This window comes from Acipenser ruthenus, chromosome 3 (assembly GCF_902713425.1).
Source record: "Acipenser ruthenus chromosome 3, fAciRut3.2 maternal haplotype, whole genome shotgun sequence".
Lineage (NCBI taxonomy): Eukaryota > Metazoa > Chordata > Actinopteri > Acipenseriformes > Acipenseridae > Acipenser > Acipenser ruthenus.
Window position 1 is genome coordinate 100,150,774 of NC_081191.1, and position 25,871 is coordinate 100,176,644.

Below are 25,871 nucleotides of genomic sequence, written 5' to 3' on the forward strand. Positions count from 1 at the left end.
ATAGGATGTAGGGCAATATCTCAGCATTGACTTCCTTACCCTCAGGTTTTAGTTTTGTTCGCACAGGAAATGTAATTCTTACTGACCTTTGTAGATCTGTAAAAACATAAAATTAGTTTTCCATGGGAGTCAAAAATATTGTTTTATAATATGTGGACAAAAAAAACCACGTTTTGTTATTTTTCTGCTTCCTGGACTCTGACAAGGAACTGTATGATGTGTTACCTTTACTGTGAATGACATCTGGCATATGCGAATTGCACTGTTGCTTATATGAATGCAAAATGTACATTTGGGAAGTGCGCGTTTTCTTTTCCTTTAGATGTATTCGTTGCAGTTCTGCATGGCAGAGTGAAAATGACACCGTAGCAAATTTAGGTACTCCAGTTGTGCGTGGTTATACAAAAACATTGCCACAGTTTCCGGTGACTCCAACAGAGCGAGCATTGCGCGCAGTTAAGCACCGTCATCCCTCACACAAGCCCAGGCTACGAAGGGACAGTAATGACTTTAACTCGTATTAATGGCTAGCAGCACATCATCCGCTCACTCATATACATAGTAGATATTAGTCAGTGGGTTCCAGTCATATTTTTCAGAATCGTGGAATATCTTGAAACAGCTCATCAGTATCAGTAACTAACCCATTAACAAATTGTATACAGAGCTGTTTGAATCCTGTGGTTTATGTTGCTATGGACCGTGCTAAATGTCCAACATCAGATCCTTGTCTGAAGAGCTGTATATTGCAAACCGTATTGACGAAAACATGATCTAACTGTTAAACTGTTTAACTCAAGAATTTCTGTTTTGACACCTCGATCAAAATCTGACCAAAATGTAAGAAAACCTTATTCTTTATAGATAAAGCAAAAATAACCAGCGTTTTGTAGCGCTTCTTCCAAGGTTGAAATAATGCATCACATATATGTTTCTAACTAAAAGGCTTGTCTTCAGTATTTTATTTACTAGTATTTATGTTGTCCAGATTTCGCTTACATGCTAGTGTAACAGTAGTGTTGTGTGAAACTTCTGCATTGTGGTTTAGACGCTCGCTTGCGGTGCACGGCGTCGCCGGTTCGCGCCCCGCCTCCTCCTGTTTACACTTATAGTCATACAAAGTTGTACCGATGTTTTGGGAAACACAATGTATAAAAACTTTAATCCTTCCTTTCAATATCTCGCTAGTTGTTTTGAAGTTCAACACCTGAGGCTTGAGCAATCGCTGCGAGTTGGTGGTATGGCTGTTCCGTTTCTGGATTCGCAGAGGAGGTAAGAGGTGAGGTCCCCTGACCTCTGGAACTGTTTCCTTTTGGTTAAATTGAGATCGCTTCTTTAATTAAACTTAACTTATCAACATACTGTTAGATGGGGAATAATACATTATTATTTAGTATTTTTATTAATAAGAAATTACTTCAATAAACAGGCCATAATATGAAATACTGTGTTTCTTAGTATTGCAGATATTACATAGTCAGTTACAGGGCCTCCAGTAAGAACATTGTGGTTCTTATTAGGCTTATTTTTTTATTCTTTTTTTATATAATTGTTTTCATATGACAAAATAAATCATTTTAAGCATAAACTTGGAATAATATCCACATACCTATCTATCTATCTATCTATCTATCTATCTATCTATATATATACAGCTCTGGAAAAAATTAAGAGACCACTGCAAAATTATCAGTTTCTCTGGTTTTACTATTTATAGGTATGTGTTTGGGTAAAATGAACATTTTTGTTTTATTCTATAAACTACTGACAACATTTCTCCCAAATTCCAAATAAAAATATTGTCATTTAGAGCATTTATTTGCAGAAAATGACAACTGGTCAAAATAACAAAAAAGATGCAGTGTTGTCAGACCTCGAATAATGCAAAGAAAATAAGTTCATATTCATTTTTAAACAACACAATACTAATGTTTTAACTTAGGAAGAGTTCAGAAATCAATATTTGGTGGAATAACCCTGATTTTCAAGCACAGCTTTCATGCGTCTTGGCATGCTCTCCACCAGTTTTTCACATTGATGTTGGGTGACTTTATGCCACTCCTGGCGCAAAAATTCAAGCAGTTCGACTTTGTTTGATGGCTTGTGACCATCCATCTTCCTCTTGATCACATTCCAGAGGTTTTCAATGGGGTTCAGGTCTGGAGATTGGGCTGGCCATGACAGGGTCTTGATCTGGTGGTCCTCCATCCACACCTTGATTGACCTGGCTGTGTGGCATGGAGCATTGTCCTGCTGGAAAAACCAATCCTCAGAGTTGGGGAACATTGTCAGAGCAGAAGGAAGCAAGTTTTCTTCCAGGACAACCTTGTACTTGGCTTGATTCATGCCAAAGCTGCCCGATTCCAGCCTTGCTGAAGCACCCCCAGATCATCACCGATCCTCCACCACATTTCACAGTGGGTGCGAGACACTGTGGCTTGTAGGCCTCTCCAGGTCTCCGTCTAACCATTAGACGACCAGGTGTTGGGCAAAGCTGAAAATTGGAATCATCTGGGGGTGCTTCAGCAAGGCTGGAATCGGGCAGATTTGTCTTTGTGAAGAACGCATGAATCAAGCCAAGTACAAGGTTGTCCTGGAAGAAAACTTGCTTCCTTCTGCTCTGACAATGTTCCCCAACTCTGAGGACTGGTTTTTCCAGCAGGACAATGCTCCATGCCACACAGCCAGGTCAATCAAGGCGTGGATGGAGGACCACCAGATCAAGACCCTGTCATGGCCAGCCCAATCTCCAGACCTGAACCCCATTGAAAACCTCTGGAATGTGATCAAGAGGAAGATGGATGGTCACAAGCCATCAAACAAAGCCGAGCTGCTTGAATTTTTGCGCCAGGAGTGGCATAAAGTCACCCAACATCAATGTGAAAGACTGGTGGAGAGCATGCCAAGATGCATGAAAGCTGTGCTTGAAAATCAGGGTTATTCCACCAAATATTGATTTCTGAACTCTTCCTAAGTTAAAACATTAGTATTGTGTTGTTTAAAAATGAATATGAACTTATTTTCTTTGCATTATTCGAGGTCTGACAACACTGCATCTTTTTTGTTATTTTGACCAGTTGTCATTTTCTGCAAATAAATGCTCTAAATGACAATATTTTTATTTGGAATTTGGGAGAAATGTTGTCAGTAGTTTATAGAATAAAACAAAAACGTTCATTTTACCCACACATACCTATAAATAGTAAAACCAGAGAAACTGATAATTTTGCAGTGGTCTCTTAATTTTTTCCAGAGCTGTATATATCTCTATATATAAGAAGTGCCATTTGGAAGTGTAATGCAATCCGGGATATTAAAAGGCTAACAGACTGAAGGGAATCTTTAAAACAACATGAATGGAAAGTGTTTTAACACAAGGTAGGATCTCAGTGTAAACAGAGTGCTCTTTAGCAGCAGATTCCAATATTCGCTTACTTGTAAAAGATGCAATAAAAAAACACAATACTGCAATAAATATTACAAATGATATATTTTAACATGGAAGTCAATAGCAGATCATTAGCCATAACAGTACCTCATTTAAGGTTAGGTTAAGGTATAATACATACTAATGTTTTTATCTTAGACATTTTAAAAATAAAATAAATAACCATTCATTATTTAACTAGTTAAAACATTTTCATTGTTAAAGCATTGCAGCCAGATAACAGATATTGAAATACATTTCCCCAAGAATAACCTTAATATTTGGCTTTTACACAGAAGAAAAATCCACTTACAGTATTAAAAACATAGCATTTTTGCACAGTTAGTTGATATTGAATATGTATACATTTTAAAGCCAAAATAGGAAGATTTTTACCAAAAATACACAGTGCAAAGATTGCTTAAGCTTATGAAAGACTAATGCAAAGCTGACAAAATCTAGAATTGTTTAATGAGTCTGTTTCGTTGAGAAGTTTTGCGGAGCAGTTTCCTGTAGTCGTAGGGATTATCCTCACCCTCCACATTTTCTGTCGAGGGCATTTTTGTAACCGCTTGCCTGGGGATTAAAAAGAAGAAGATTTAAGGTGCTTACACCAGACTAACAAAAAATGAAATGTCTCCATGTTACTTGGAGAATTAACTATTTAACCCTTTAAAAAGGTACAAGGGACATAAGTGTGCCACAAACAAACATGATGCTAACTTTCTTATTTTTGCAATGAGGTGCATGAAACCGACAGGTTGGATCTGGTCATCCAAATAGGTCAGTCTCAAATGTATTTAAAAAAATAAACCGTTTGAACAACCGCTCAATTCCTTGTGTACGTTAAGTGCTTAATAGAAAAAAACTATCCGTTTTATAATCGTTTTAATAGTTTTATTACAGATAGTTTTTATAAATAGAAAATTAGGTTTTCTGGAATGTTATGGTGTAGTTACAATACAATTATAAGCCAACTGCAATATAATTACTATGTAGTTAAAAGCAGGAGAGAATTATTCAAAACAAAATTCACAATCTGCATCATAATGCTTTTACAAAGAAGCCTGGTCCTGATGAATGCAAATTAAATGCCTGGCCAGCTTGCTAGCTCCAGACTGGGGTTATTCAAAGATACAGCTGTCAGCAACAGGTGTCTGTTGCCACCAGTGCTCAAATGAAAATTAATTTTATTTGCGTAAAATGTTTCAAATTCTAAGTCTCTAGATTAGGAAGAACGGTAATGCTTCCATCTAAAATGGAGAAAACCTGTGTCTGCAAAATATTCTTTGTGCAAATGTAATAAACATCTCCACATTATCTATTAAGAATAAGTATCGTAATGCTACATTTAGTGTCTCTTTCCATTTTGGATCAGTAATACTGTATTCCTTTAAATTCATGCTTAGCATGTCGAAATATATGGGGGTCTGATCAGCATTTGTGATCTGTCAACGCTGGTACGGTTTGTTAGAATGGAGCCTAATAATGAGACACTGAAATTGTAAAAGCTTCTCTTCGAATTCCACTGGAAGCTAATGACGCTTCTTTGAAAATGGGTGTATTTCATGGATGATTCCAGATCAGGCAGTGACATCTTTGCTCGTCTTTTCTCTGCAGTCAGTCACGTTGCTGTTTGGGTACTCGGGTATTCACATCTCATGAGGTCGGCACCACATAATCGGGATACTAATATACTGATAATGGGGATTGCTGCTTAAATGGGATCAACTCTGGGAGACGGTTCTTCCCAGTGCTATTTATGTCGTTTATTTGGGACTTCACTTTATTTAATTGGTATACAGTATTTTCAAATGCTGAACGGAGATCACTTTCAGAGCAAGACAGGTTCACCTACCACAGTGCAGCGAGTACATGATTACACTGTGACACCACGTTGAACTCTTGAAGGAGCAGGAGTCTCCTGTGGTTTCTCACGCTGCTTTTGCAAAGAAAGTTGGCGTGTCAACATTGCAGGTGCGATTCATTTTGTTTAGGAATAAAAAAAAAACATTTAATCATAATGTGATGTGATTTCATTCTTTTTCTTTTCATAAAGAATCAAAAAAGTGTGACTAAGGTCGTCTCAACTGCCTCTCGTTTAACTGGGACAGCTGCTTATTCAGGATATTTTTCCTTCTCCCAAGGAGTCCTGATAAAACGGCACTGACTATACACACACCACCATACTAGAATTTAAGAAGCAGGCAATTTGCTAGAAGAAAAAAATGGTTTAAAAAGTGTGTCCTAAATTCAAGGGAATACGATATTTACACTGTTTGAATGATGCCTGACTGCTAGCAACCAACTAAGTGATCAGAATGAGTGGAAATAAGCAGGCAACCTCCCTTCCCAGTATGAAGCCAATCACCTCTTTTCACCCACCAATCCAAAGCAACAAATGATGCCAAGCTATTGAACCTATGAGGGGATGCTCAGGTTGGCTGGTCTCCGTCTGGCCTCATGGGACACCTGACCACTAGGAGTCTTTAAAGCAATTTTTCTCCTTAACCCAAACGCCAATGCAGTGCTTCCTGTGAACCCCTGGGCTAGTTGGTACAGATTCAAACCACGTTTGTGTAAAAGGGTGGAGGGCTGGGCACGAACCGGCGACCCTGCGCACTTGCAAGTGGACGTCTTAACCACAATGCAAAAGAACCGCGTTCCTCTGCGTGAATAGTTTTTTTTTATGGTTTTAAAATCCACGACTATGTTAGTATAGTCTATGTTTGTCTAACCTCCTTTTCATATTTATAATTTGTGCACTGGTGACATCTTTATCTTGTACTGTACATATCAAATGTTTGGAAGCATTTTACACAGGTACTTGTGGAGTTTGATGCACATGTCCTGTGGTTGCTTATTACCTGCCAGACTGTTTGGAGGCTGGATCCTCTGGTTCTGAAGATGGCTTTCTGTCAGGGGAGGGTTCTCTTTCAAAAGAGGGCTTTCTCTCTTTGACCGAACAATTATTGTTCTTTGGGAATGACTGATTGGATGAAAGCTCCTTGTAATAAGGGTCTTCATTATCCAACAATTTCCCTGCACTGTAGAAAGAAAATATATGCAAATTATACAACTGAAGCAGAATCACTAATGACAAAACATATCATTTTAATTTGATGTCAAAAATACATAAAAGAACCACAGAGGTAGGGTGAAGAAAGGTATGAATTGTACTGATAAGATGATTAGGTTATATAAAGTGCGCTCCATCAAGATTTTGAACTCAGCTGCTCAGTAATAGTTATCCAAAAATGTTCTATTTTCTTTCTTCATTCTGTGGGTGGCATACCACGATCCTCCCTTAAAGCCTGTTCTTCTAATGATTCATAATGATACATATTTTCCTCCGATACAGTAAAACAGTTTATTCCCTCTTCATGTATTTCATCCTCTTTCTCTTCACTTTTAGAATATCGCACAGCACCATGCAGAGACCCTTTGCTTTCTGCTGCTTGTGGGTTAGGATATTTATCATTTTCAAATGTATTCTGAAATCTTGCGCAGTAAATCATTTGTTAACTTGTACAGATGTGCATTCCTCTTGAATCGTTCCCGAACAGACATATTTTAGTTTATAAAATGGAAAGTCATGGTTTCTCACATAGGCCTGCATTTTCCAGAATCAGTGTATGATCAATGGTCTCCTTTTGCCATTTTTAAACCAGCTACACTCCTGGTACCTTACTCTACTAGCAGAGCCTGTAGCAGAGTCCAAAGACTCTACAGACATTCCACCTTATCGAATCCAGCAGGGACAGAGTGTCGGGTGAGATGTGGAACCCGGAATGCTTGATCTCTATGTGTGTCTAATGAGTAACATACTTGTAAATTAGACTGATGTGATAGGATTGCTGTAGGTGCATGCATGTGATGGATGCTACCAACTGTATGCATTTGGAAGATCTTAGTGATTAGGTGTGACTCTTAATTCTATTGAACCTTGGAATTATGATATTTGTGGAGATGGTCAGGTCAGGTCGGGTATGCAAATATTTCAAAGGTCTTGGGTCGAGTTCGGATCAGGTTTTAAATTTAGGCCCGAGCTGACCTCTACCGAGGAGGTGTCACTAATGTCACTAGGGAGGGCATCCAAGTTAGACAGACATGACAACTACCACAGACCAGCCATTTGGAGGCTTATTTATGCATTGCATGATCTCAACTCTCGCCTAGGGACATGGTTGAAGCAATTCTAAAATGCATAAGGAACGGTGGGTCAGCAGTAACATTAAAAATGTAATCCTTTTTGTGAAATCCTAGTAACAATAAAGTGCACTGAATGATGCACCAGTGTATGGCTCCTCAGGTCTTATTATTTTGAAATGTAATCAGTGTATAATGCAATGTATTTATTTTACAGAACATCTTTCTTTTCTTATGCAACTTGGCTGTATAACAATAAATGGTACAGTACTAGGAGATTGGCATATCATATTGGCAATAGTTTGTAGTGCAATCGAGAAAAGAACCAGTGAATAAAACAGCATGTCCATAGCATACACTGGAGCAAGTGGTGAAGCAAGTGGTTATTCTTGCTGCTGCAGGTGATGCTGGGCAGACTGCAGCTGAAAGCAGTCAATGCAGCTAGCTCTAGACAGGCGCGGCCAATATACCTTGTAACAGGCAAACTGGATAGGTCAGCCGGCAGGCAGGAATCACACAAACTAAACTTTAGCGCCTGCTTTATAGATTTCACTAATAACTGCCTGTTTAATCACATTCCTCGCATTCTAATGAAGGAAAGCTGTAGTCCAGGACAGACGATTAAACCGGTCTTCAATGAACCCTATCTTCTATCAAGTGAACCAGGATGGTAGGAATACAGCAACAAGGTCTAGTATGTCTCACAGGTATTGTTACGAACTTTCAGTATATAGACATGATACTGACGAGTCATGTATCTGAATAATATGTTCTTGAATGACTATATGTTGAATGAGATCCCACCTGGAACAGCGTACAAACAAAACCATTTCTGTTCCCTATACTTCTGTTGCCACATGCTATTTTCCACTGACCTTGTAATTCTTAGTGATGCATATAAACTACTCCCTCTGCCACGGGCTTTATTAACCTGCTCACATACGATTACCTGCAGTGGCAAGATCTATATCCTTGTCTCTCATACCGGTCTATCAAGCCTCTTTAATAACCCTCCCTACTCCTCCTCCTCTTCTGGAGCTCTCTTTCAATCTGTTCTTTTTGGATCCTTCATCACCTCCCTGCAACTCACCTTGAAGCAGAGACACAGACTTTTCAGGCATGGCAGTGATAAAGCCTAGTCTGACCTACATAAGGCTTATCATTTTCTGTCCTTTAATCTTTAAGCCTCTGAGAGTACAGACACCATCTAAAATCTAGGACTGAAGTCATTGTATTTTATATATTGCTCTTAATTGTACTGTAATTCTTGATATGTATTTTTTGTATACAACTGTAAGTCGCCCTGGGTAAGGGTGTCTGCTAAGAAATAAATAATAATAAGAAGAAGAAAATGGGCAGATAAGTTCTTTGCGGAATTAAACATGCAACATCAAATGGTATGTAAATCAAGGATCTGAGTCATCTAGATCAAGTTTAATCTAATCCTCTGTATGCAATATGCAATGCACTGCCATTATGCACCTGTGATGAGGAGGTTATTAACTAAAATAAAATAAATCGTATAGCTGCTTGTGCAAACAAGGCTGGGTCTTTTGTATAGTGGTTTGTGGAGTAGTTACTCAGCCTCCACTTGTTACATATACGGCAGTGAATAAGATTAGTGGTAAATGTGGTAGGGATCTCTGGGACCGGTGTAGGGTTATGTAGTAATCCTCTTAACTTCTGACATGCTCTTGTACAGTAGGAACTTCAAATGATATATTTTAACAACCTTTAATTAAGCTAGTATTCATTACCGGATGGCAAAAGATCTGAAAAGATAGCCTTGGGTGGCTCTTAGCTTCAATGCAGCTTTAAACAGCTGTTGTTAATACTGTTACACTGTATAACAGCATTATGATCATCAAAATGTGTTCATAGTAATTCTGCAATTAAAACTGGCAAGCTGATAAATCGAGTAAAATCTTTTATAAAATCTGCAGAAATGATAAACCATGCTGCAAAGATACAGAAACTACAGCTATTATTAAATTCATTTTTTCAAACCAGTAGATTGAGGATACACCGTGAATGTGCATGGATTTTTCTGTTTATATAACAAGAAAAATGACTAGAAAAGAAACCTACATTATCCAATTATTTCTTTTATTTGGATTTAGCTTATTTCATATGATACAGCTCACTTTTTTTCCCCCAAAATTCCAGGAGTTACTTGAAGACTATTTTATATAAAAGTATGCTTTGATGAATTAAATAATGTTTGATATTTTTGAAGCTGTTCTAACTTTTGATAAACTACAGTCGAGAAAAGTTTCAGCAAAATCAATGGTGAACTATTTTGTGAAAACAGAATAATACTACTGATACAAACTCATGAGTTAAAGGTTTGTGGGTAGGCCCCATTTGCCCCTATTATTATGCATCATGATAACTCAGGTTAAAGAAACTTATGGACACCTTCCAAGCGATCAGTAATGAGGCACTTTCTGTTTATCCCTGTCTCCTTAAAAGTATGATAGCACAGCTATTTAGCTTCGACTCACTCCCTTATTCCACAAGCTGGAAACTGCCAGCAAAGCAGAAAGGCTTCACTGGTTTTAAATACTTGGAGTGGACTGTAATCATTAAGGGTAGAATTAAATACCAAAACATCGATTACCTTTGCTTCCTTGGCCTCTGTTTATCATCCTGAACCGATCTCTACAAATATAACAAAAAGATTGTGTGTAAGGTTAGATAATACAGCAAGGGAGTCTGTATTGAAGCAAAAGGTCACACACTGGTTTACTGTTTTTATATACATAATGAAAATAAAACTCCATAAACATACAGTAACATCACGTCTCAGACACAACTTGTTCAAAGACGAGAACTTACTGAACATTTCAACTAGACCTTGACTTGCACTGAACACATCTCAATCACAGTAGAATAATCACAGTATTAAAATAAAGACAAAATAGCAACCTCAAACTAAATTGAGGGTGAGGGGGGGATACATCAGCCCAAATATGTAAGGAGGACAATCCATTCTGAATAGTTATATTATGCTTGAGATGTAGTCAATTAAAATTAAAAGCACATAGATGTAGCAGAAGCCATTAAACAGACCATTACATAGAAGCAATTACTGCAAATACCGTATGCAATTGTGTTTGATGTTCCTGAAATAAGTGAAAGGCTTATGGTCTGTATGTTCTTCAGTTTGTCTGATTGATTAGCTACACATGTGCATTGTGAAAATCAATTCATGTCACGCTGATCAGATGGCTTAGGTTGTTGTTGCAGGCTTTGATTAAGAAAGCTGTGGGGGCCACACCATTGGAAAAGCCTTTCAGTAGGACATCAAATTCAAAATGGTCATCTTTAACTACGAAGGGATAAGCAGCTATTTAAAGCTTTACTTACGTGTATTAGATTATAGTAGGTGGAGTCTTCTGGGGTATTCAGTGTTTTTGGTTGCTGGCTCCTTCTAGATGTTCTTGCCTGCTTCTGATCTACTATAAAAGAAGAGAGTTACAGGAAAGGATACTACTGTGCTTCATGAAATCATTGGAACGGGTAACACAGGTGTGGTGACAGAAAACCAAAAAGGTGATAAAGAATGTGTTAAGGTGGAGCTAAATGAACTGGAACTGCAGTCCCGTAACACTGACTTTGAACTTGCATCAGGGGTTACATTTTTCATATCAGTGGATGCTGACGAGTCTGTCTAGATTGTTCTCTGTAGGAACTTTTTGCAGTTCATATGTTGCCTTTATTGTTATCAGGGTTGGGATCAATTCCATTTGCAATTCCCTTTTAATCAATTCCAACACATCATGATCAAAATTGCAAAAAGCAGTATTGTGTTAAAATGAGTGGCAACAAATTACTTAAATTGAAATTACGGTTAGTCAATTAAAATTGGCTTCAAATTAAAGCAGTTGAACAATCACAATAATTATGTCTCTAAAATATAAATTCCAAATACAATTCCTTCGAAGGAATTGGTATTTTAAAAAAGGCATTGACCTCAACCCTGACTGTCATTCATATACAGTACACAGCATGCTCTGGGCCGTTTATAAATTCCTGGGGCAGCACACATCACTAAAGGTGTTACGGTTAAAGTATTCATTTTACCAATATTTAAACTGTATGCTTGATCAAATTACTATCAGAACATCATCCCTGAGCACAAAGCAGAGGGAGGAACTGTTTGCTGTACAAGTAAACATTTTCTGCAAGCACAGATCAGACTGCATATATTTCTCTTTGGATAGAAAAGTGGATGTGATAACTACGATTTATTTTTTAACATAATAGTGTTTTTTCTTATTAGTTACAATTACTTGGGCAGCTGGTCAACTGAGACAACTGCTGATAAAACATTTTCATTTCCCAGTGCCTGTAGTTATTTGCTGGTAAATCAAAGAACCTGTTGGATTCAGAAAGTCACTTCTTGCATATTGTTTTAACAAACTTTCCCATGTGAGAACAAAGCGTAACAGGTACTGGTATAGCAGGCCACCAAGTAGAAGAAGTGAATTACTTTGGAAGAATTCTTAGGACCTAGTATGTATTTGAATAAAAATGTCAAACCAATAACAGCTATAACCATGTACAGTATTCTCATCTCTACTGTGCCTTCCGAAAGATGACAGGCTTATTTGAATGAAGCTGTAAATCATGAACATTTCCCTATTTTGTTAGTTGTATTCCAAACAATTATTCAAATGTAGCTATTTGCTGCCCCTGCCCCTGGGTTGACGACCATTTTGACTTGGCACACAAACGCTGATGCTTGAAATACAAAGCAATAAATCAATGTCTGTAAAGCTAATTAGCGATAAAAAAGCATTGTCATGTTTATCAAACCCTGCTCCAAAAAGGTCATTGGAAATGATAAATTGCTCAGGAGAAATAATGGTAATTTAATAGCCTTGTGTTAATGATTCCATTTATTTTTTACAATTGCTGGAACTCTGCTAAAGAAATGCAATGATTATTATCTAAAGTTTCCTTTATGACAAATAATGCTCTTAGCATTTAAAAGGCCATCATCAGTTTTGGGCTTGTATCAATTAATCATAATAACTTTTCGAACAGAAAAGTTGAATTTGATTTGTAACGCTGTGTAATGGGGGAGGCCTGTGCTGATTGTCTGGCACATGCGTGGTTCTGCAGGAAGAGGGCAGCAGCCTCGTAAGATCCGCCTGTCAGTCATGGCGATGACACGGAGAGGTGGGGAAGAGGGTGTGTTGGCTTCCCTCTCTCTGAGTGGCTGAGAGGCGGGCCTTGGGAGATTGCTCGGCCCATAAGTACTGCGCTTGGTTATGCATTCGGGTGGCCGGAGAGGGGATACCCTGTTATGCTGGCGGAAGACGCCAGTGTAAACATAGACCAGGCAGGAACGCCAGTTGAAGAGAGAACAAAACAGGCAAGCACGGCTGAGGAAGACAGCCCGCCTTAAACAAATAAACCAAGAATTAAAAGAAATAATTGCGTACCCGAGGAGACGTGTGTAGTATACGGGGAACTCTGGCCACCCCAGTGTATAGAAAATAGCGGAGCGTTGGTTGGAGACCCGAACTGACCGGCTTAGCGGCAGTGGGGGCACTGCGTAAGCAGCACCTTTATTTTGTAGTTTTATTACTGTGTTTTATTTTCTCTTTATTTTGTCTTTGGTTTTCATTATTATTTCAGAGCACCTGTGTGTGCTGACGGATCCAGGTGCAACCCCTGTTTACCATCGTTGGTATAAGGGGAGTTGCAGCACCAGCGCCATCTGGCGACAAATAATAAAAAAGAAAATTTCCAAAATAAAACTGGGTACCAGTGCGGCGTTTCAAATACAACCTTCTGTCTCCCATGTGTGTCAGTGAATTGCCCACCACCCTTCCACTCCCTGTCTTTAAATTATGGCTCATCCAGAACTGTCCTCAATAGGATGTCTCACAGGGATAAAACTCAGGCATGACGCAAGAAGCAAGCAATACAGTGTACAGTATACATATCTACTGGGGCTGTCTCAATCTGCTTATATATAGCAACCAGCGATGAAGACCCGAACTAGATTGGTTTGATACCGGACAGGGAACATGAGCACAAGTTGGCAGCGGGCCTTTAGCACCAGTTTGGTACAGTACCAGGTTAGTGACTTTGGTACCGGGTCGGTATGGTACGGTACTGGGATGGGAACGGAGCAGGTCGATGACCTCGGTACCGGTACGGTACTGGTCTATCAGTTTGCAGGTCACCACAGGTAGCAATGTACACCTGTACAGGGATGACTACCTGTTCAGGCCACTGGCAAAACCACTCAGTCAGTACCACACACGGGAAGCCAGTTTGTTAGAGGTACTAACAGATTTCGCAATGGTGATGCAAACACAGTCACCAAGACAGCAGCAAGATACTGTGGATGAGATTACAAGCAATCACAGCCGAAGCGCGTATCTTGGTCCTGCACCACACTGCTGAGCCCAGCAGCTGTGCATGTAGTATCTGTAAAAAAACACAGAAATATATACACAAGAGAAAACTTTCTCCACAAAAAATAGAAAGTAAACAATTAGTTATTATAAAAACGTTTCATATTTTAAACAAGAAATAAATATACTGCAGCCGGAGAGGGGAGAGCACAAAGTCAGCCGACTTATGTTGCTGGATCCCTGGGAAGGAGAGACACAAGCCGCTGGCTTCCCGCGGGGCACAAGGCCGCAGTAGGATGCAACAAGCAACAGACTGTAGTGCACAATATACGCAAAAGTAGTAATACTAATACAGTGGAATAATATCGCTTAATATTTGTGTAAACACAATAATTGCGAGAAAAAAAAATTAGATAGGCAACAAGTACTTATTTGAACCAGGCTCTCCTGCCAGGTCAGTCTTGAAAGGAAACGTGGCGTGGAGATCTGTGAGCGCAGTACGTTTATGCCCTCGGAAGTGGGCCATGACTGTGTCACAGGCTCTGCAAGCAGTGTTGATGTATCTTATTCAGGTTTGGGGTCTTTAAGAGGTGAATACCCATACGGTAATGCTTAGCAAGTTATGTACGGTTCATTGTTTTTTATTGCACGCTTTAAGCCCGTCATTGTGTAGAACACCTTTAAGCAGGGATGACATGGTCTGTAAAAATAATTAATCTTTGGCATGCTTATTTCAAACTCATCAGAAACCAATTTCTCCAGATGCAAATTATAAGTAGCAGGTGAACTTTGGGCATACTGAGATAATGATAATTATTAATCTGAACATACACAGCAAATGACATACCAGTACCATAATCTAAATGTCATCAAATTGCATTCCTAGAGCAATTTCCTCTACGGATAAGCATGCATCGGAACTTAAAGACATTACACAGAACACACACTCACAGTTTGATGAGCTTGACAATAATCCCCCAAATTCTCAAAACTATTTTAACTCCACTATCAGATACAGTATGTGGTTTCTTCCTTAAACTATTATCCAAATGTTTACAATTCTTGATATTTACTCTACTAATATTTAGAATGGATTAATTCTGATAGTCATTTGATAAAGCATATGCAGTCAAACCCATTTAATATCACACCTGCTTATTATCATCAAATTGAACTGCAATATAATGGGAGTCAATGGAAACAAGCTCCTGATAATATCACTTTCGTTAATTTCACACTCTGCTTGATATCAAGTTAATGTAACACAGTCATACAATTGATTTCAACTCCACTTAAGTTCACTTCAAAATATATACAGTCGTGTGCTCACAGTATCACCCAGCTTGACTCCTCGAGATCACAAGAGTGTGTTCAGTGCTTTTTTTGACCATTGCATATTAAAATGAAAAAGGTCTTGGAAACTAAACGATTTATACAAAGCCATAAAGGCTGAAATAAATTGCTCTATCCGAGAAAGGAGAGAAAAAAAAAAACTCTTGCTTACAAACTTTTAGTACCCATCAACGATCTTGACATAAATACAATGCCCAATTCTATGATGAAGGGTGTTATTCAGTAGTTTGAATCAGAAAACATGTTGACAATAATTATAACCCTTTTACATTTTAGATATTACAATAGAACTTTTGGTACACTTATTTCTAAGTGATTTGACAGAACAGAAGATAGAGCGCAAATAAAAGTAAAGGAACAACTGGCAGCTACTGTTTTTAACATCACATCCAGAACCTATATTTTATCAGAGCAAAGTGTTTTCTCTGGCATGATATCGCTGATTTAATGCTACAGTATATGCTTGTCAAATGCTTTGATCAAACAATGTAAAAATTCAATTTACCATTGCACAGCATAAGCACCATTCATGCTGAATTACAAAAGTTAAAGAATATAATGTTACCTGACAGACTGATGCAAATGCGTACTTAGAACTCCAGGAAGCTTTTTAGAAAATGCTATTGGCATAGACCCTACAATGAGCAGACTCAACCTCTTTAAACATCTCCGATTTGGCCAACTATTCTTTCTGGCTAGCCTGGATAAGAGATAAGAAGATGGGCTGATTTGCAAATGTGCTTTGTTTATTTTCAATGAAAGGCAAAGGCTCTTTTCTGTGTTGAGCGGGTTAAGGATTGTTTCATCCTAGTCTGCAGACAGGTTGGAGAATATTCAGCTTCATGACTGATTGGCAAACAGACGACTCCATGCACTGCAAACGAGCGTCTTAAGCATAATGCAAAAGAGCCGGACTCATCTGCATTCGTGGTTTTAGAGCTTTTCACCTTAGTGTATCACACAACACTGCCTGTTACAAAATATTCAGTATTAAATACCTTGTTGATTTTCTGAAGGAGAGTAGCCATTCATCCGTGGTTCTTTGACATACATGCTGTTGTCTAAGAGCTTTTGGTGACGGGCCAAGATGATCTCATTCAGTTTTTTCTGCAGTGTCAGGTAGTTTTGCGATAACTTGGTAATCTATAAAAAGATTGGAACATGTACAGTATATGGTTACGTTGATGTTTTATGATTCCTAAGGATTGGTGGTGAGTACCAATGAACAGTCAGACAAGATATTCCGTTTCTTCCTTGGCTTAATTTTGAGTACACGCCTGAAATGAATAGCGCTGTTCAACAGCCCGGTTACCTTCACTGGCTCTTGCTGTCCTATATTGGCTTCTACACCTTCTCTGAATCTACAATGAACTGCAGATTTTAGTTTTAACAGACTGACTCTTTATAGACCAATGACTAGAAAAAACAGTACATCTATTGTGTAGATCTATTACATAGAAATTCTGCAACTTTCTCAAACCTAATACTAATGATAAACGGATGAAAGTATATATTAATTCTGAAAGACTATACATGCATTCACAGCAATGCTTTAGAGTTGAAAACAAACATCTTATTAATTAACATAAAGTACAAAGTGAAAGTAACAAAGACACCAGTTATTAACTTATGCAACCTGCAAAAAACAAATGAAGTTCCAACACAGCGGGCTGCTGTTTTATTGGGAACATGCAGCCGTTGAAAATAGACTGCCTGGTAACATACTTAATAGACTTCATTCTGTAATTAAAACAAAAAGCCTAGAGCAAAATAATGGTTCCTCTGGAGCGTCAGTGAACTATTTAACTCATCAAGCTTTTGGCAATATTGTAGAAAATACATTTACATATTAGATGGTTATAACAAAATCTGTGTTAGGCTGAGAGTGGATCTAACATGGTGTGTTTCCTTATACTAGCTGCTGTCAGTTTTCTTATGATCCTATTGCTCAGTTACAAGGTCATGCATATCTGCTGGACATCTCACCCCCATTTAGTCAGTTTTTCTAATCACAGTCATGGTGACAGGCCTCCTGTCATACTGTATACAACAAACCGTTGAAACTCTGCAGCCACTTTTGATACCAACATTAGAACAGAATCCTTATTCTGATCCCAGCAAAGACAGTCTTACTATAGGGATAACCTTGCTGAAACAAAGGGTTCGTACCTGTTTAGAAAAAGTCTCCAGTTCCAGCCTCTCTCTTTCCGATGCCTCTTTGAGATTTTTCCTGTCTTTGTAGCCTCGGAAGTTGCTCTGGATTTTCACAGCAGCTGCTTCTTGCTCTTGCTGATCAGGGTTTTCCGTTTCGGGGATGCTCGGCTCTTTAGGAGGCTCAGGTTCTGGATTCACCTGCACCACAGCTTCCTTTCTACCATGCAAATCCCTTTCCTCCTTCAACCTCTTCCTGTCTCGATGCCCTCTGAAATTACTCTGGATGACCGTCGCTGCTTTCTCTTCATCAGCCCCAGCTTCATCCGAAGGGGGCTCTGGAAACTCTTCAGTCATTGTTGGGGCCTCCTCCACAGACTCCCCTTTGACCTCCTCCTTTCTCTTGTTTGGTATTTTGCCCTCTTGCTGGAGCCTCCTTCTCTCTTTGTGCCCCCGGAAGTTACTCTGGATAACAACGGCAGCTTTGGCTTCTTCATCTCCTTCAGTCTTTTCAGCCTGCTGTTGCATCGATTCAGCGTTAGATTTAACAGAGCCTCTGGGTGTTTGCTGTTTCTGCTCAACGTTTGTCGTCTTTTTTGCCCCGACTGGGATCTTCCCTTCTTCCTCAAGCTTACGCCTCTCCCGATGCCCCCGGAAGTTGCTCTGAATGACAGTTGCTGCTCTGGCCTCCTCCCCCTCTTTGTCCACAGTGTTACTTTCTGGCTCCTGGGTTTCATTCTGTTCTGCCTCTTCCATTGCCACAGGAGGTGGTAAGTCTGTACAAACAACATCTGCATTTTGGCGTCTTTCTTTCATCCGTTTCCTCTCCCTGTATCCCCTGTAGTTGCTCTGCAAAACAATAGCTGCTTTAGTGTCATCCTTGTCATCTTGCTGCTGGCCACCACTCTCTGTGTCACCATTTATAGACCCATCTTCACCCTCTTGAGCTTTTTCAACACTGGACTGTTCTTGAACTGACTTCGTCTCCTCCGCTTCCTTTTCCTTCATTATAGCTTCCCTAAACAAACATGTAAAAATCAAACACCTTTGACTTTGTACAGCTTTGATAATGTTCTATAGAGAGGTGCAGTTAAGGCTGATATAAAATCCTATGTTATCAACTAGAATGAATACAAATAGATTTAAATATATATAATACTGACACAAATTGAGAAATTATGGAACCACCCAATGATTTATGGCAATACTGGGGGAGGGTTACTGCCCATTTTTTTTTCCTTCACTAAATATCTTGGTATCTCTGAATAGATAATTGGATGTATGTCCCACACGTGCAGTGGTACCCCAAATATGGTCCAATTACTACCGCTGCTAAGGACAACTGTACATTAAATATTGTACCAATCTTGGCAGTCACCACTCAGGACGATTGTTATTTGGGTAAAACAGAAAACAAATGCTCCATCCAGTCATTCAGCATTGGTAGTAAATGGATCATATGAGAGTACCATTGAACTTGTGAGACTGATTGCTCATAAAAAATGATTTAGGGACAACAAGATATTTTTCCAGGTAAAACATCCATTCAAATGCATGCTCACATTTAGTACATATATTTATATTGTATATAAATATAGCAAAACTGACCTTTTTCTTTTTAAGCTCTTTCTGTCCTTGTGTCCTCTGTAGCGAGCTTGGATTTTTGTAGCAGCTTTATTTTTCTCATTGACTACTTCCTTGTACTGCTTTCTTGCAAGGTATCCTCGGCAAACTGAAAATTTAAAAAGTCAATGTCAAGACAGCTATACATTCGTTATTTTTCAGATCAAGTGGTATAGTTGTACAACATTCATTTCCCCATCCATAAATTATTAGCAGCACTAGACTAGTGTTTTGATGAGGTCTTGTCCATATCTTTTGTGTCATACAGTAATTCTGTTAGAAACAGAATTCTATTACTTAAAACCCAATGACACAACTAAATAATGCATGAAACTTTCTTACCAGCTTGAAGTTGGATGATAAAGCTTTCAGTCTTTACTTTATTTCTGTCATTGTTATGGTCTTTCCGAACTTTGTGACCCCTGTAAGCTATGGAGAAAAAAAAAAATTATTGACGTCTCTGAATATAATAGAGAAGGTTTACAAAGCACTGAAATAAAAAGAAGGCATTAACATGATTCAGATTTTTGGATACAGACACTAATGAAATACAAATCGAATTTTGAGAATACTTCAAGTCACCCGAGCTGCTACTAAGGTTTAACTAATTAAGGAAAGGGAACCAGTATTCTGACCACTACAACCTGAACATTTTGCTTAGGGACAGTATTCATGCCTGCAGAATCATTACCCAGCTGAACAAACACAGATTGCAAATTAATTTAATGAGGGACTAACAATACTCTCGTTTAATACATAGAAATGTTCCAGTATCTTCTCACATCTGTTCCAGTGTTCCTCTATTTCAAAACCTCATTTTCTATGCCATCTTATTTATTTTTCCCGGGTTCCCGTTGAGACTGTTCAATCTTAAACCATTTGTCTTGCCTCTTACTTCTGTTTGGACTAGTCTTTCTTTCATGCACAATCACTGCTCAGACATACGGTCTTTGAAAAAAGGCCAGCTATAATCATAGGATGATTACAGCAGGCTGATAATCAAACTATGGTACTCCAGTGTATAACCATGAGCTGTGCCAATGTTTAACCATGAGGGTTAGAGGAATTCCACCAGGGGCTGCCTTGCTGTCTCTCTCAGCCAGTTCACAGCATCCTGGAATACAATGACTCTTGATTAAATAACTGTTCCCCATTAATTGTGGTTCTTTCATAACCAAGAATAGCTCTCCATTCAAAGATAAGATTAACTACATTTTGTATTAATGTAAGTAGAATCAGCAGAGTATAGGGGTACTGAAGACCCCAAAAGTTTGAATTCTACACGGCAGCAGCTACCAAGCAAGGGCCTGCAGTGTAACAAACCCTGTCCTCACAACAGGTCTACTCTGCAGCCTGGCATGCACATCTCTGGCATAATAAAAGATGTTTCCCCAGTTTGCTATTGAAACAAGAGGAGATTGGACTTGTTGCCCTGCCTGTCTGGTGCTGAAATATGCCAGTCAGCAGAGGGAGTGTAGCTGTCCATTGTCAGTAATTTTGGGAGAGGCGATCCATGCCAAATTAAGACCCATGTTCTAATGATTTGTTTTATTGTATCATTAGTTTGAGCACTGTGATGGGCTTTAGGTCTGGCCAAAAAAGCAATGGGATTGTTTTTTGATGCTCCTTGTCTGTAGCATGTTATTTCTGCACCCCCCCCAAAACACACTTCAGTATTATCCTGTTACGACATCACCTTGTTGCACAATGGATAGGACCTACAGGTAGTGGACAAAAAAATGGAAACACCAATGTAAAGTCACTTAATAGGGCATTGGGCCACTATGGTATCCCGCTCTGTGGAGATCTCGGCGGACTGTTTTTGATGAAACTGGCTGCTCGCGCCCCAGGTTGAAATTTGCAGTCAATTGATCTGCAGTTGCTCGCCTGTTTTGCCTTGCATTTCAAATTAATGCACGGATATCACGATCCTGGAGTATGCGCTTCCGCCCACTGTTGCCCTTTGCTGATGATGTCTTTCCCTCGGAGTTCCATGCCGACATCACCTTAGATACCGTTGCTCATGAAACATCAGCAAGTTGAGCTGTCTTGGTCACTGAAGCTCCTGCCAAACGTGCCCCAACAAACCCCTCTTTCAAAGTCACCGAGGTCTCCTCTTGCACCCATGCTAGTCATAATTATAGGCAACCAGGCCTGTCCAGCATTTTTATACATGACCCTAAGCATGCTGGGATGTTATTTGCTTAATTAACACATGAGCCACACCTGTGTGGAAGCCCTGCTTTCAATATACTTGTCCACTACCTGTATATTCAATGGTGAATTACCTGACTGGAGAACTACAGCACTTTGCTCTCTCTTCTCCTGCATTTTCCGGTATCTTTTGGCTCCGAGCCACCCTCGCACACAGGCCTGGACAAGGACTATTCTGTCAATCATCTCCTTCAGCATCAGGTTCAAATGCTCAACATGGTAGTATTTCAGGAACAGCTGATCGGAAGTGTCAACAACATTTTAATTATAAATAAATAAATAAATAAATAAATAAATAATCTAGTTTTTTTTCCCCCCATTTATTTTCAAAACATAAATGTACCTGTTTTTTTCAAAAAGTGTGACATTGATATTGCCTGAGGTTAAATAGTGACAGTGAAACTGTACATTTTTACTGCATATACCCGTAAAGGAATTTTAAGAAGAGAATCATAGAAAACACCTTGTTAAAAAGCCGATGGTTCTCAAAGTCTGCTTCCTGTAATGACTTAAACGCTGGCTGTCGCAGCAGATCCAAGCTAATAATAATAGTAATAAAAATGTATTCAAGATAACTAGCAAACAAAAGTATCATAATAGCATATGCAGTAGAAGTAGCATGCCAATGGTAAAGAACTGTTTTTTTTCATGAGCTGCATTATATGTTTCAAGAACAGAGTTTGCTAATGAGCAAATATACATTTGTATTCAGGTCGTGTATGAGCTGAAATCTCTGAAGTGAAGATAATTGTGGAAAGCAACAATGCAGAAGAGTGATAAAACAAAACAAAAAAACATAACAGATGCTGAAAACCATTAAAATGCTATAAAAAGAATAGCAACACTTATTTAAAACATTGTTAAAATAGTGAGGACCCCAGTAAAAGATTTTCACATCTCAAAAGGGTTTTTCCACAAATCCCTATGTTGCCATTTACAACTCAATAAATGTATTCCTTCATGTACAATGAATGTATAACTGTACATTGAAAAACACAAAGAAAATGATAAAATTAGACAAACATTATGACCTGAATTCTTTCTTGTAAAATACATTCTTATAATTACAATGTTATTGTCTACAGTCAAACTGTGGTGTATCTCCTAGTCTAAACCTCCCATATATTTATAATTTACAGTAGTGTGCACATGTATTAGAACACCTTAAGATTTGTCATTTATATCCTTTATATATCTACCTGCATGAAAACCTTAGGGACTAAGAATTTCAATTTTCGGTCCTTAAATCAGTGATCTAGAAACAATAAGCACTCCTGTGTGAAAATGTTAGACCACTTTGTGCTTTATTTAGACATCTTAAACAACTTCTAAAAAGTCTCATGCATTTTATCATTTGTGGCTAGGTGTTCATTTTCTCTTACTCAAATTTAGTTAACGAGTGGCCTGTTAAAGTTAGTTAAATTAGACAATCAGTGACAATGGTTTCAGTTCAAATGTACAACAAATCAAAACTACAGAAGCAATGTGGTGTTCTAATACATGTGCACACTACTGTACATGTGATTAGGATAGAGAGTGAATGCAGTGGGCCAATGACAGTACACTACAGTATATTAGTATAAAAATAATGAGTTACTACATTTGAGAAGTGAATACTAAGGAGTTTCAACACAATTTCCTAATAACATGAGCAATGAAATGAATAAGAATAAACTTGTCGAGAAATGATAATTAATTTAAATTTAATAGGAAAACAATACCTGTATTTAGTTAATTCGGTTCACAGTAATTAATTGATTTGAAACAAAGGGATCTTACTTTTGTTTTTCCTAAAACCCAGTTGTCAAGTTTGGCTTTTTCCAGAATGGCAGCACATGTTTCAGGGCTTACTGGAGGATCTTCATTGGACCGGAAGGCCAGCACAGAGTATCTGGAAAAGGAAGCATTCACAGATAAAAATGCTCACTTAAACTGGCATCCTAGTGGATTGAAAAAGAGCACTGTGAGATGAAACAAACATTAAATTCAGCTCTTAAACCAACTGTGGTGTTGTTGTTGTTGAAAAAAAAGCTATCGTTTTGATTTGGGGAGTTTTCTTAGCTTTTTGTCTGGTCTCTAATAACATAGTTCAAAAGCAATTTCAATGTAACTTAAAAGGTCCTAAAGATGATTTAATGAATGTGAAGTCCTTTATGAGCATTTTGAAAAGAGAAAACTAATAGACAGACTTCACTTCATAATTGTTTGTGAGTATAGATCATGCTCCCTATTCAAATTTTATAAAATAGTGATGGATACAAATACCTTTTGCCATTTAAATCATTAAAATATTCAATTCCCTGATCTTTTTCACAAACTGAAGTGACTTTAATGAATTAGCAGAGATCTTGTTTTTTTCATAAACTTGGTGCAATATTCAAACACAGACTGTTAAGGTCAGCTGCTTAGGCTCCATACACAGAAAAACAAGTGTTTAACACTAACTTTGTTTTCTCCATCCAGTCCACAAACTTGGGCATTGAAAATTCATCCCGTTTCTGAATCTTAAACCATGCACTCGTTGCTCACCTTTTAATAAAGTTTGCAAAGAGGATACGATGAGAAAAGCCCTGCCTGCGAATTTTTGCTGTTTCCAGAACCCCAGTGTATCGAAGCTGAACCAGCACCTTCTCTCGGTCAAACTTGCTGGCCTGCCGATCATTGTTGGGTTTAATGCACCGGACAAAATGAGGCTGACCAGCCACCATCTTAGACAAGAGGTCCATGAGAGAATACTGAAAAACAGGTACAACAGACCTAGAAAATTCACTGATAACAGATAACTCACCACATAGCCATTATTGTGGACAACAAATTGTGTTCACTTGACGTTCCTCTTGCCTACCCAAAATCTGCACAAAAAGACAATTTTACACAGAACTCTACTAATGGATAACATTATTATTATTAATTTCTTAGCAGATGCCCTTATCCAGGGTGACTTTCAATTGTTACAATATATCACATTATTTTTACATACATACATTATTTTTTACATACAATTACCCATTTACAGTTGGGTTTTTACTGGAGCAATCTAGGTAAAGTACCTTGCTCAAGGCTACAGCAGCAGGGTCCCCCACCTGGGATTGAACCCACAACCCTCCGGTCAAGAGTCCAGAGCCCTAACCACTACTCCACACTGCTGCCCATGTTATGTATTCCAATGTTAAGGCTGGGCTTGACATTTTTATTTTATATTCAGATATACGATATCTATATACCTGTCAATTATTTTGTGAAATAAATGTTATTACTGCAGGTTACACAAGATTGAAGGAAGGTCAGTAACAGAGACAACAATGCATAATGAGAGTAATTAAGCCACTAATCATCTTACACGGAAATACGATGCCACCGTCTGAGTTCTCATGCTGGTTGTCTGTCTGGGATGTGTTGCCTCTCCACTGTCACCCTGGACAGATACACAAATAGTCAATGCGGCTCAGAAACTAAAATGCACACAGTGACCTGCTAATTAAATACAGTATTTATTGATTTGCATTTATTTGCAAACAAATGCTTCATAAAAAAAAGAAGAAAGAAAAAACTAAATTGCAAAAGGGAAGCGCAAATCTATTCTAAAGCCTAAAATACTCTTTTGGGGGCAACAAAAGTTTGTACATGAACTACTGTACTGGGGGGGGGGGGGGGGGGATGTCATTACCTCAGAGAAAGATAATGAACTGAGCAACACAAACATGTCCATCTGTCTAAAAAGAATGCGGGAAAGGAAGAAACAGGAAGGATATTTGAAGTTACTTATAGTGACACAGAACACACACAAGAGAGGTTCATACTGTATATTATCAAAATGACTATGAATAAGGTACCTTGGTACTATTCGGGGAGCTCGGAGATGTGTGGGTTTGATTAGTTGATACCACTTTACCCTTTGTGTGGGCCAGGTTACCTTACAAGTGGCAAAAACAGACAAGACAATATGTTAGATCAATCTACAGGCAACGTGTGGATTTCAGCTAAACAACTGGAAAACCAGGACAGGTTGAATGAACATGAAATCAATAAAGTAAGGCACAGTCAGCAGTGAATCCTGGGTGTATGAAGCAGACTTTCACCGGTTTCCCTTTCTTTTAGTACTGTATTCATTCATTTGTAATATTTAACCAGGGAAACAAAGCACTGCGACTACTTCTTAGCTCTAGATGTAAATCTAAAATATGAGATACATATAATAAGTGAACACAAAATGAAGCACAGCTATCATGTAGGGATGTGAGTGATTTGTTCTTTTAAATCACAGTTAGTGATTTTTATGAAGCAAAATTATTTAATTGCATCAGGTGATGCAAAACTTTTGGCCACACTGTAGCTGTATTGTACTGTACTGGGGTCCATTAGAAAGGAAAGAAAATTATGATAATGTATGAAGATGAGCCACACAGCCATTATTATCTGAGGATAACAATACAAAAGACAGAGCAAGTAAAAACAGTCATAAAGGGATCTAAAAACTAGAATTGTTCACAAGCAAATCATGTTATAAAGTACTTAATGTGATTTTGAAGTAATAAAAAAATAAAAGGAATTATTACAATTAAGATGTGTCAATATTA

At 38.4% G+C, this 25,871-nt stretch overlaps 1 protein-coding gene across 4 annotated transcripts in view; it reads right to left on the reverse strand.

Annotated features, from left to right (window-relative positions):
- Positions 1-3,288: 3,288 nt before the first annotated feature.
- Positions 3,289-25,871, reverse strand: part of LOC117435730 (myosin-IIIa-like) — a 99,625-nt gene continuing 77,042 nt past the window's right edge. The window contains exons 24-37 of one of the 4 annotated variants that reach the window (XM_059019786.1): positions 25,128-25,207; positions 24,962-25,003; positions 24,635-24,709; positions 23,824-24,029; positions 23,074-23,185; positions 21,369-21,531; positions 19,423-19,509; positions 19,066-19,189; positions 17,476-18,475; positions 16,305-16,449; positions 10,946-11,037; positions 10,197-10,237; positions 6,295-6,474; positions 3,289-4,003 (exon numbers count right to left, since the gene is read on the reverse strand). In XM_059019786.1, coding sequence (XP_058875769.1) covers positions 3,886-4,003; positions 6,295-6,474; positions 10,197-10,237; positions 10,946-11,037; positions 16,305-16,449; positions 17,476-18,475; positions 19,066-19,189; positions 19,423-19,509; positions 21,369-21,531; positions 23,074-23,185; positions 23,824-24,029; positions 24,635-24,709; positions 24,962-25,003; positions 25,128-25,207 — 2,465 coding nt within the window. In that variant the 3' untranslated portion in view covers positions 3,289-3,885. The remainder of the gene's footprint in view (positions 4,004-6,294; positions 6,475-10,196; positions 10,238-10,945; positions 11,038-16,304; positions 16,450-17,475; positions 18,476-19,065; positions 19,190-19,422; positions 19,510-21,368; positions 21,532-23,073; positions 23,186-23,823; positions 24,030-24,634; positions 24,710-24,961; positions 25,004-25,127; positions 25,208-25,871) is intronic. The other 3 variants (XM_059019783.1, XM_034059114.3, XM_059019785.1) reach the window with 3 other exon arrangements.